Source organism: Narcine bancroftii, chromosome 4, assembly GCF_036971445.1.
Source record: "Narcine bancroftii isolate sNarBan1 chromosome 4, sNarBan1.hap1, whole genome shotgun sequence".
NCBI lineage: Eukaryota > Metazoa > Chordata > Chondrichthyes > Torpediniformes > Narcinidae > Narcine > Narcine bancroftii.
The window spans coordinates 224,782,338-224,795,372 of record NC_091472.1 but is presented as its reverse complement, the minus strand read 5'-3'; the positions used below and the strand labels follow the sequence as shown (position 1 = coordinate 224,795,372).

The window sequence follows — 13,035 nt, the reverse complement described above, 5'->3', positions numbered from 1 at the left end:
ACCCCCGGTACGTTTCAAACATTGGGACGAAACCGGAGCCCCCGGGGGAAAAGGCATGCAGTACATTTTGTACGAACTCCTTACAGACAGCACAAGATTCAAACCCTGGTCCCATCGCTGATCGCTATAAAGGTTTTGTGCTAACCGCTACGCCAATTGTGCTATCCAATTATTATAGAATAATTTTATAATGGCCAAAGCACTGTCAAACCTAAAAATAGTCAAATAAAGCAAATTCAGCAAGGATGGCCTCATTGTTCGTCTTGTTGAGAAGGTCTTTGATTTTTATGTGAATGTGCACATTTTGGGCTTTTCAGCAAAAACCAGCATCATTGGTAAATATTGTAACCATACCTCAATGTAAAATATCTTTGTTGAAAGATCTGAATCCTCATTAAATGTCTGCAATATATATCATTCTTCTTTGTATCTCTTTTCCTAATCCCTTTCAACTGCCTTTTGACCTTAGTTATTATCTCTGTTGCCAGTGATGAGTTCTTTCCCTTGGGACTCTCTTTTGCTTCTCTTTCTCGTACTTAAGGGGCATCAGGTGATGCTAAAGGCAGAAGGCAATTTCATGTAATACATTTTCTGTGCTGACAATAAAGATGACAATAAAAGAATCTTGAATTTGATTCTACATCTTGAACTTTTGAGTTAAGCTCATTTTTCACGAATGTAGTGATTTTACCCTTTATTGACAGGGCTAACTTAGCCCTGGCCCAAAATGTTGACTGTCTTTTACTCCCTATGGATGTGTGTTATCTGCTGAGTTTTTCCAGCACTTTTGTACACTGGACTAAACCTCAACATCTGCAGATTTTCTCATATACTTCATGTTAAAACAACAGTTTAGCTTTGCATTCTGTATAATCATTGCCTCAGTGTAAAGCCAAAAACTTCGCTTGTCCTCTGCCACTTTACTGCTTTTGCTGGATCATTTATTCCTGAATGTAATTGTGTGGTGAAATATTTATTATTAAAAAAATTTAACCATTTAGCAAGGGTACAGGCCATTTCAGCCCACGAGCCTGTGCAGCCCAATTACACCCAATTGACCTACACACCTTTCTTTTTTTTTGAACGGTGGGAGGAAGCTGGAGCCCTCAGGGAAAACCCACACAGACACAGGGAAAACATACAAACTCCTTACAAACAGCGCGGGCTTCAAACCCTGGCCCCGATCACTGGCACTATTACAGCATTGCGCTAACCGTGTCACCCAGTTACAAAAGAAAAAGTTCCTTTTGATCTCTTGATGTTATCCACTTGCAAATGTACAAGATTAATTGAAGAAGCTCCTGAGCTAACAGTGTTGTTACCAGGGGACTTCAATAGATTTGTGCTAAGTGTGATTTCTTTCTGGTTTGCTGCAGGTTGCATTTGAAGATGGAGCATCATGACCATTCTCTCTCCATTTGATTTTTTTTGCAAGTTGCCAGCCCAGCTTTTCATAGTTTTCTTCACTTCATCTTAACTGAATGAGATGTGATCGAAAGCAGACTTTAAATCCACTCACTAGTACTAAGGATCGTATGGGATGGTATGCATAGCCCTTCTCCAGCTTTGAATCATCTCGCCTGTTTTATTCAACCTATTTGGATGGCAGGGGAATTTGCAAGAGGAAATTTTCCAGGATGTCTGTGGATAAGTAATGCCAGAAAATAACCCCATGAATGTTGATCAAAAAGAGACGGGGACCATCACTGGTAAGAACCGAATCTTAATTCTTAATTTAGAGAAAATTATTTTTGTTTCCCTTTAAATGTAGTGTGAAACCTGTGTCTAATTGTAAATTACTAAACTTGGAATAACTACTGACTTCAGTGTTCAGCTGAAAGGTCTGAGCACCAGTGAGGCATGCCATTGTTTTTTTTTCACTTTTTTGCTTGCTGTTTTAAGCCTGAAATTAAGGGATGGTGTACTTTTCGGATAAAGCCTTTGGCTATAAAATGCTTTTAATTTTCTGCACTACCCACTAACAGACAATTGAGACAAGGATTAGAGTGAGCAGAGATAATCAGTGATGAGGTCATTTTGTCTTTGGGAGATGGGAGAGGCAGCAAAAGAGGGTTTTGGGGGGGAAAAAAATTCTGGAATCTAGAACTGAGTGAGGTACACGCAAGTTGTGGAAGTGTTTTCGGATTCAAATGCTAACTGGATACTGAGACATGGAGAAGTTTACAAAAATAAGGGAAGGACCAAGGATTGGGATGGGATTGGAGCAAGAGACAAAGTGATTGATATTAAAAAAAAATTGAAATTTAACAAAGGGAAATTTGTTGGGGGTGGAGGATTTGGCAGTGAATGATTTGTGTTGTTGGTGAATGATGAAGGACAGAATTATGAGTGGAACAAGTACCATACTGGATTGTCATGGACAATGATGCCAAAATAGAAATGGGTGGTTTAGGAGTGGATTGAGAGGTTAAGGTTCTCAAAGTGTAGTTGCATCTGAGCCCCCAGCAAAATAGTTTTGGCTTTGGATTGAAGTTGAAAGAAATTACTGATTTTCCCCATGCCTTGATGTTGATATAAGAGACCAGAAAGCTCTTATCGAGTTAAGAAGTAGAAGTTAAAGAAGGAAAAGATCAAAACCCGAGTCAACATATTGCCCATATTTTTATTTGATTATTAGGAACATGGGCCCAGTTTTGAACCCTGAGCAAATCTAGTGTCATATGTCTGTAGTGTTAGCCTGTTTTCCCTCTCCCAATGAGTGACATTTTTCATGCTGATGGTCGCTGGGTGGACAGGAAGATCGCCTTTGCAAGAGATATGCTAAGTTTATTTAGGTCATTAATAGTGAAACCGACATTTTAAAATTAATCTAAAAGATAGCGGAACCAACTTTTGATGCAATATCTGTTTTCATCAAAGGGGGTCCCTCCTAGTAAAACCTGTTGGCAGTTAAAAGCAGAAATATATTTCAGGACCCACAAGAAGAATTCTAGATGAGATAAAAGGCTGCAGGAACAATCTGGAAGAAGATGTACATAAATGGTTAAAAGTATCAAGGCAAGTTGAGAAAATAGTTTTCAAAAAGGCATTTAAAATCATGGCCATGATATAAAAACAAATTGGCTTTGAGCAAGGAACTTTTAAAATTTAGTTCTTTAGCATGGTAACAGGCCATTTCAGCCCATGAGTCCATGACATCCAATTTACATTCAATTACATTTTGAACTGTGGGAGGAAACCAGAATTCCTGGGGAAAACCCATGCAGACATGCGGAGAATGTACGAACTCCTTACAGACAGTGTGGGATTTGAATCCCGGTTGCGATTGTTGGCACTGTAAAAGCGTTGCACTAACCACTACACCAACTGTACTGCCCCACCCATTACAAAAAACTGGGTTGGCTCAATTAAAGTTTTGCTTCTGGTTTTGGACATCACATTTTAGGAAAGATGTGAAAAAATGTAAAAGGTACAAACGTAGTTATGAGATTGATTTCAGGAAAGAATGATTTGGACGAATTAGAGAAGCTGAAGTTAATGTCCTTTGAATTTTGAGATGAGATTTGATAAAGAGATCTGAAATCATTTTGGATCAGTCCAATACAGTATTTTAATTGGCAGAAGGGTCAAATGTGTGAAGGCAGATGATTGGCTCAATACAGAGGGGAGCAAACTGTTTTAAGCAGCGTGTGATTGGAATGCGACATTGAGTACATATTCGTTCATGGTATTCAGAAAAGGAACTGAATAAATACTTGAAAGAAAATATTTTACAATTTTAAGGGGAGAAGACGGCCATTGGAATGATTGGATTGCTGTTGCACACAGCTGCCACAGGCTATTTGGGCTGAGAGGCCTCTCCTCTTTATCAAGTTGTGGGGTAATAAGAGAAAAGACAGCATCTTGGTCAATTTCCTTCACACCCACACCCTATCCCGAGTATTCATGTTCTACATATGGTGCAGCGACAATGAAATGCACTCCAGCTATGGGCTTATAAAGGTGTTCTATAACCTCCATGCTTTTTTATTCTATGCCCTGGCTAATGTAAGCCAGCATTCCATAGGCTTTCTTCACCACCTTATCAATCTGTGCTTTCACCTTTAGTGATTCTTCAAGGTCTTTCTGTTGCCCAACACTTCCTGGAATGCTCCCATTCATTTGTCTTGCCCTTATTAGATCTCCCAGAGCATATCTCTTTGCACTAATCAGGATTAGATTTTGTCTGGCTTTGCTCCACCCAGCTTGTCGAGCAATATTGATCAGGTAACCTAAGACTATCTTCCTGAAGGTAAGTACACGACCATGATAGCTTTATCTGTAAACTTGGGGGAAGAAGGGTTAATTATGTGACTTTCCCATCAACCACCTCTTCATCCTGGTATCCTAGTCAGGCCCTTGGTGCACCCTGACTCCTCTCCACACCAGTATCCTAGTCAGCTCCTCGGTGCACCTTCCTCACGCTGACAACCTGACTCACCTCCACGGCAGTGTCCCAGTCAGGTCCTCAGTGCTCCTTCCATGCCCTGACAACCTGACTCACCTCCACGGCAGTGTCCTGGTCAGGTCCTCGGTGCACCATCCTCGTGCTGACAACATGACTCACGTCCACGTGAGTGTCCAATCAGGCCCTCATCGCACCTTCCTTTAAATTTGAACCCCATTTGCGAGCATTGTGAGAACATGGCACTAGACGCGACGCTAACCATACCACTATCATAATTAACCCTTCTTCCCCCAAGTTTACAGATAAAGCTGTCATGGTCGTGTACTTACCTTCAGGAGTGGTGCTGGCCACAACTGATGTACTAATATACAGTACTTAATAATATACTAATAAAGATAAAGACTCTTACCAAGTAGATGTTGAATGAATGTTACAGGTGAGATCAGAACCTACCAGTTTTGACAAATAAGAAAACCCAGAGACTTGAAATTATTGATCTCTTACATTGAAACCCTAAGGGGTGCAATGTACCCTGACAGAAGCCAACTGATCAGAGAGGTTATACTTCAGAACAACAATGTTCTGTTTAGCGTCCCCGCAATCTTATGTTTGGTTTCTCTAATGTAAAGGAGATAAATCTTGAGCATGGAATTAGAAGTGCAAGTAAATTGGTCCTTCTCTGGACAAGGTTGCTGCATACCTTTCTGTGAAATGTGCAGAACAGTTGTGATAAGGTGGCCCTGAAGTATTTTTCTGTACCTGCTACCAGATGTGTGCAGCAGTGAGGAGTTGCCTGAAGTGGAGCTTGTGAGCTTGATTGAAGACCAGCTTCCCCAGTATCAGCTACGAGCAGAGTCGCTCAATCTCTTTCAGAACAAGGACTGGGAGCAGACCTCTGAGCATCCTGGCCATGCATCCAGTGGGCTTTCTTCTACCCAGGCTGAGGAAGCATTCCGCTACATGAGTAAGTAACTGGGATGTGGTGACTTTTTCTTGAATGATTTATTGTGTCAGTTCAAAAGGCAAATGTCTCATGTGGGGAGAAAACAAATCAAACACATTGCACTCTTTGTATAATCTCTGTTCCAATTTACGATATCATTCCCTCAAGTTACATTTGACAGTGTTAATGAATAAATAAATGCACACGAAATAGATTTTAATCTGTTAGCTGATGGACTTTGAATTATTAAGTGTTCCTTCCAACTTAACCAACTTGGCCTTGACCACAGCCTCTATCAAGTCTGATGTAGGGCTCGGAGGCCTCCCTCTCCCCTCGACCTGCTCAAAACGTTGAGCCACCACGCCGGTTCACCTCCTCCTCACCATCTGTGCTGCTCTCCGAGATGGGGGTGGGATCACCTGTACTGCTGGTGCGGGGCTCACCCCATACTGCAGGCAGTGTCGCTACTGCGGCGCCATCCATGCCGCTCTCTGGTGCCTCCGATGCAGGGCCAGAATCACTCGTACTGCCAGTGCACTGTTTCTGCTGCTCACAGGCATCACCCTGTGCTTCAGGAAGCAGTGCTCCCACAGCGCTTGCCCGTGCTCTTTCCCTGGCCTATCACCGTGGGGTCAGGATTGCCTACAGCTTCCTCCGGACCTCTGATATCCTCGACATTGATGCTGCTGCCAGCGCGCCACTCCCACCACTCGTTGGACTTGCCTCACGCTGCAGTGTTGCTCCTGTGGTACTGCTTGTATTATTTTTCTGGGCCCACTGACAAGAGAGTCCCTTTGCCGCCACCATCGTGACTGTCTATCACCAGTCCGGGTGAGTCATCTGCCGTGGCGGGCCAAAACTCCGCCCCCAGGTCTTCTTTCCTTGGAGACTTCAAACAGCCCCCGCCATCTTCTCCACCACTAGGCTGCCGCTTCTGATCGTTGTGGAACATCGAGGCTGATGATTCTTTGAGGGTGGGGTTTTTTTTCTTTCCTCCCAATTTGTTTCTTACCTATTGCTTTTCTGTTGCTTTGTTTTTGTTACTTTCTTAGTTCTCCTGACTGTATTTATCCACTTTTACTTTTGATTTTCCTGGAGCTCTGGTTCCTGCACCTCTCCTCTGCATCATGTTGATCTCTGTGAATGGAGTCTTGACCCATCTTTTTGAAACAAGCTGTTGAGGAAGCGTATGCATAATTATTAAAATATGCTTGATATCCCAGCCATATTGGGGTCACTATGGTAAGGATTTGTGAATAACAAGAATTGACATTGCTTTATTTTTAGAAAGCTTGTGCAAAATGGTGATTAAATGCAAATATTATGCCAATGGCAGGGAACCCTATCATTGTACTTGGGTGTCTTTTAATTTCTGCTAATTTCCACCTCTTGATTTTGAATTCCTTGTTAGAAATGATTTTAGAGAGCAAATATGAATAAACTGTTTTGATTGATATTTGAATGGATAGCCGGAGATCATTCATTTAAAAAATGACACAGATAATGACATATTTGTTGCTGAGTCAAAAGACTGAATTCAAATCCATTTCCAAAGACTACAGATCATTCAAGATGGCAGCCAGTGCAGTACTAGGATTTGGTGTTCTCTGGAGTTGATTTGTTTGGGATGAAATATTAACCAATGGTCTATCCACCCTCTTGAATTTTTTTGTAAAATATTCTATTGTATTAATAGGAGTTAATTGAAGATAAATGAATACGGTCCCCCAATATTTATTCTTTAATCAACGTTATATCTGGTCATTGTCATGTTGCAATCTGTTAAAAGTATGTTGTCGACAAAATGACTGCCTTATTTCCTATGTGACTACAGAATATTCAGCTGAATTGGTTGTAAGGTAACCTGAAACCTCTGAAAACATTGTGAAAGGGACATATGTGTATATCAAGATTCAATTTATTGTCATAGGTCATTGTTTTATTACTATTACATGAAATTTCTTTTTGCCTGCTGCAAGGCAGATAGATTTGCCACTGGCAGGAATTGCCTAAGCACCTCTTACAGTCTTTCAGCCAGACAAAGTCAGAGAAAGAGAAACAAAGGAGAGTCCTCCTAGTGTCAGTGAGTGTCCTCAGCCCCCACAGAGTCCAGTCCAAACCATTGTCAACCTGAGCTCCAAATCTGAACCTTCCACACGGTCAGGAACCCTTCAGCACCCTCGGCACTTCCTTGCATCCCTCTTCTGATACCTGTTACCCGTCCAGGCAGTTCAAGCTGCTTCACGAATACTGCTTTACACAAATTAACTTTTATGAAAGGATTTTCACTTTTACGAAAAAATGTGAGCCATTATAGAGGCACGGACCCCGAGGAGCTCTTCCTCTCTCTCCTACATCCTAGTCTTCTGTACTTCCCACCACCCCAACCTCCGAACTACACAGCCTAACTACACTGTGCATACATTATTCCTACTTTATACGCTGTGTATTTATCAATATCATTCCTGCTTTTAATAAATGTTAGTTATTTTAGGTTTGATGTGTTATTTGGTATGATTTGGTAGGTTTCTTTTTGGAGCTGGCAACAGTCAAAAAATTTTCCCATAGAAATCAATAGTAATCACTTCTTTGCTTTATGCCATTTCAGTTTATGAAAGGTTCAGTAGGAACGCTCTAGTTTTGTAAAGCGTGGTATACCTGGTATTTATGCATCTATGTGTATGTATGTATGTATATGTGTGTATGTATATACAGGTATTCCCTGACTTGTGACCTATCCGACTTGCGTCCATCTGCTCAACGACCAAAAATTTGTAGAAAAAATATAAAATGTACGCAGTTTATGTTGTATTTGACAAACTATAAAGGGATACAGGGCATTTAAGAGCCAAATGATGCGTAATTCCCTTATTAGCTGGGGTCCATAGGCTGGGCCTGGGTATCTTGATTCTTGTGCACATGCGCAAGTCTTCCATTGGCGCATGCATGGTTCATGTACTGGTGTTCGGTTGGGGCATGCGCAAGAGTTAAGGGCATGAATACAATATCGTTAGGGTTCTTAACTCTCATGCATGTGCCAACCAAACACCAGTACTTGAACTCACTGCATGTGCACCAAATGAAGACTTGCGCATGCACACAGGAATCAAGATGGCCGTGCCCAGCCAACAGACCTGGAACGCCGACTAACCAGCTAGGTGCACATATTTTGGCTCTTACATGCCCTGTATCCTTGTTATTAGTTTGTGAAATACAAGGTAAACCACATTTTTTTCACAAATGTACACAATTCCTATGTTTGTGTGTGTGTTTGTGTATATATGTGTGTGTACATGTGTATGTGTGTGTACATGTGTATGTGTGTGTACATGTGTATGTGTGTGTTTGTGTGTATATTTTAAAATATATATATATAAATAAAAACACATGCGCTGGGTAGGTCACATCTCCAGAATGGACGACCATCGCCTTCCCAAGATTGTGTTATATGGCGAGCTCTCCACTGGCCACCGAGACAGAGGTACACCAAAGAAGAGGTACAAGGACTGCCTAAAGAAAGCTCTTGGTGCCTGCCACATTGACCACCACCAATGGGCTGATATCACCTCAAACCGTGCATCTTGGCACCTCACAGTTCGGCGGGCAGCAACCTCCTTTGAAGAAGACCGCAGAGCCCACCTCACTGTCAAAAGACAAAGGAGGAAAAACCCAACCACAACCAACCAATTTTCCCTTGCAACCGCTGCAACCGTGTCTGCCTGTCCCGCCTCGGACTTGTCAGCCACAAACGAGCCTGCAGCTGACGTGGACATTACCCCTCCGTAAATCTTCGTCCGCTAAGCCAAAGAAGAAGAAGACAAACAAGGAGGCTTACAACTACCAAACTTTAAGAATTATTATAGAGCAGCACAATTAAGATACCTATCAGATTTTTATCAAACAAATGAATAATAGGTGTAAGAGGATGCAGACTTCTAGAGGTATGTCAGGGTTGGGGGGCCAGGTGGCGGGTGAAATGGGGGAAGGACCAGAATATTCAATTTTCGAAGAGTAGCTATGAAGTATTGAACTGCATGTTTCACAAACATTTCTACGACTAATTCCACCTGCAGTGAATTTGTCCATCGTTATTGAATGAAGATCTACCGGGACCAATGCCTGAAGAGGGCACACAAAATCAGTGAACTGGTGCGGACTCGAAAGGCCAACATGGCCTGTTTCCGCTCCATAAATGGGTTATATGGTTATATGGTTCACGTTGTGAGAGATGGGAAAATTGATCTAAAATTATGAACATGGAAGAAACTAAAGTTCATCAGTAAAATGGCTGTAACCAGTTCAAACAGGATAAGCTTGGGGCTTAGGATGCAGGAAAGCAGAGTCAGCACGATTAACATAAGAATCTTCTAGTCTTTGTGACAAGACCATAGGACTAAGATAAGGAATGGTAAGGTACAATAGAATGTAGGAAGTTGAGGTAGTCTGGATCAGATAAGGGTCTCCTAGCCTTGGACAGAAGTACCAAGTCATACATTTCTAATTAGCTAACCATACACAGATTTATACATATGAAATTAGCCAACCCTAGATAGAATGAGTCAACTCTGCATATCAAGAGACTGTAGCCCTGAGAATCACGAAGGTGTGAATAAGGACAATGACATGAAGGGACACCGACAGGATACCCCCCCCCTTGGTTCTCCAAGTATACTGAAATTGCACGTAGGCAGGCAGGATTGCCTAATGCCAAACCTCTCCAGCAGGAGGCAGAAGAATGTAAGGGGGAGGGTATTCCTACACTGAAATCAACTGTATAAAAGTTGGGTGAGCCCCAGTATGTGTGTGTATTCCCAGGGTAAGGGGAAGCACCCAACTTTGCATTGTTGTTGTAATAAATGTTCTTTGTTCTCAATTTTTGTCTCGAGCAATTTCTTTAAAGGTACATTAATTTCTAACAAATGGGGGCTCGTCCGGGATCACACTCCCTCCACTGACAGAGTGCCCCGACGACGAGAGTAGGTGCACCCCGGCTGATTCAGCTGGACTCACGGGCGACGGGTGGCTGGTCAGTGGAAGAAGCGAGTGATATCCGAGAAGAGGCATTGAGAACAAACGACGGGAGGAAGCGCGCTAGAGCATTGCTACTGGAACTCGGTAAGAGTAATTTTACTTGCCTATCAGTATGGGAATTATGAGTAGCAAGGAAGAGAGTCCTGGTTCAGGATGTGAACACCAGATAGCTACGTACAGCCCGCTTGGGTTGATGTTATCTGAGTGGGGCATGGGAAGGACCCGTGGGAAAGACAAACTGACAATGGTCAGGTATTGTTGTATTGAATGGGTTAAACGCCCGGTTAAAGGGAGCTCCGTGTACTGGCCAAAGTTCGGATCTGAGGATGAATGGATGTGTCAAGCTTTGAACATCTGGCTCAATCAAAACCAGAGAGAGACAATGTTGAGAGCAGGGAATATGCAGCCTGCTGGCTCAAGGGACCCATTGAACAACTGGTTTTGAGTGAGAAAGAACTCAGGGATAAGAGAGAGGAGGAACCTTTTGTCCCTGAATCACAGGGGTGGGATGTGCTACATTCCCTCCCTCCACCTTATGTTCCTCCTATGCCGGCTCCTATCTTTCCTTCCCCTCCTATGACCTACCCTTCTGCACCTTCCCCTCCTCCCCCACAGTTAGAGAAAAGAGAAGAGAATAGGAGTGGTATGGTAACTCGCTCACAAAGCGCTCGATTACCACCTCTGTTGGCAGGAGAGAGAGGTAACTTTAATTCAGAACAGCGTGAGACTCTTCAGGAAGAAAGGGCAGAACCCTTTGATTCATTTCCCAGGGAGCAGGAACCCAGACCTAATAAGCCAGAAACCAATTGGATGAGACCACTGCGGGAAGTTCCCATGGGAGAGGGTCTCGGTTTCGTAAATGTGCCCCTGACCAGTACTGAAGTGTGTAACTTTAAGAAAGAACTGACCTCCCTGATAGAAGATCCCCAGGGATGTGCTGAACAGTTAGACCAATTTTTGGGACCATATATATATACAATATGGGGGTCTCGACATAGAATCCCCAGCAGGGGAACAATTGGTACTAACAGGTTTTGTTACCAACTCAGCCCCAGACATTAAGAGAAAATTACAAAAGACAGAAAATTGGCATGAGCAGGGAATAACCCAGCTTCTACAGATCACACAAAAAGCATTTGTCCAGACATCTGAGGATAAGCAGAAAGCAAAGGCTAACATTTTGATGCAAGCAGTTAAAGGAATAGTAGATGAGTAACATGAAAAAAAGGCAGGGACTGTGTGCCAGCTCCTGAATGTTGGGAGAAGTGCAGGGAGTGGGAGAGTAGAGACCAGAGATAATTTCATAAATCACGACTTCCCACTTCAGTCACTGACCAATATTGATTAAAATTCATGCTAAAAATTAAATGTCATAAATGATCATTTTTCAATACTGTAGAATTAGCGAATTTAACTACCAGTTAATTCCAATTTATGAAATAAATTGTATTTAAATGTGATTTTGCACAGGGAGTACCTGAGAGTTGAGTGATGTTATAACATTTGCAGGGAGAAATGTTTGCGCAAATAGGGTGAGTTCTACACGTCTTATTTTAAGTGTATGTGAGATAAAGAAAGGATCTGATGTGTAAAGTGGCTGGATCAGCCAGTTGAAGGGGGAGTGTGCATGTCCCTTTAAGTGCACTGTGGCACTTGAAATTGAGGCTTCAGGCTCTTGTCTTGCAGTTAGAGGTATGGAGCCCTATCAACACATTTAATACATTTCTTCTACACATTCAGCAGTCAAGGTCCGTGAGTTTAAAGATCACCCACCTCTGGAGAATAAAGAGACCTCTGGGGATTCCTATGGGGATTCCTATAAGTTTAATCATTCATTTCTCTGGTGCATTTTCCTCTGGAGTGAAATTAATGCCTCAGCACAATTTCTCTGTATTGCCGCTGTTATTTAATTCATGATAACTTTCCCCATTCATCAGGTTTATATTTAAATCCGGTAGTGCAGAAGTTACATTGTAAATAATCACGGAGGTAAACCCTGCGCGACTGGATTCAGCTTAATGGAGAAATAAACCTGCGAACTGGTCTATGGTGGTGTGTGAGTACTGCAATAGGTGGAATATGATTTAAATTGGTGGCATAGTTCAGAACAATTGGGTGCATAAGAATAATAATATCATTAATAACTCACAGATCTTGTACCGGATGCTATTCAGTACATCTTGACTTAAGGACTGGAGAAATTGGCATGTTAGAATGAGATTGGCATGCCACCAATATTTCTTGATTCAATAATGACTCCACAAGCTCCAGGATTCATGCAGCAGAACTTTTAAGTGGAATATAATAGAAACTAGCCTGTACTTAAATTATTGTGTGTGCAATCTTCATAAGAACATCTTTTAACTTTTTTTTGGTGCCTGTTTTACAGACTGTTTTAAATAAGGCCAGCTCCTGTGAGCTGTGGCACAAGGCATTTTACTTAAGGCAGAACTAAAGGTTGAATATGTTTCAAGTTCTCTTGCAGGGGCTCTTGTGCTGCAATGTCTGTTATGTACTCACTCTAACAAATTGGAGGGTTGTGCCCCATACAGACAAGCAGCTCCAACTGCATTTTAATAAGGTCTAACATATTCAAAACCCATGCAAATATGGTTTGTGTTTCATTTTACAATTTTTACACTAACACAAAGGA

The 13,035-nt window shown here is 42.1% G+C and overlaps 1 protein-coding gene across 6 annotated transcripts in view; it reads left to right on the top strand.

The window, feature by feature from the left end:
* Positions 1 to 13,035, top strand: part of trak2 (trafficking protein, kinesin binding 2) — a 175,014-nt gene that overhangs the window by 47,742 nt on the left and 114,237 nt on the right. For all 6 annotated transcript variants that reach the window (XR_011356409.1, XM_069934116.1, XM_069934117.1 and 3 more), the window contains 2 exons: positions 1,377 to 1,709; positions 5,178 to 5,372. Coding sequence is in view for 5 of the 6 variants with exons in the window: in XM_069934116.1 (XP_069790217.1) it covers positions 1,655 to 1,709; positions 5,178 to 5,372 (250 nt within the window). In the remaining variant the exon portion in view is untranslated. The remainder of the gene's footprint in view (positions 1 to 1,376; positions 1,710 to 5,177; positions 5,373 to 13,035) is intronic.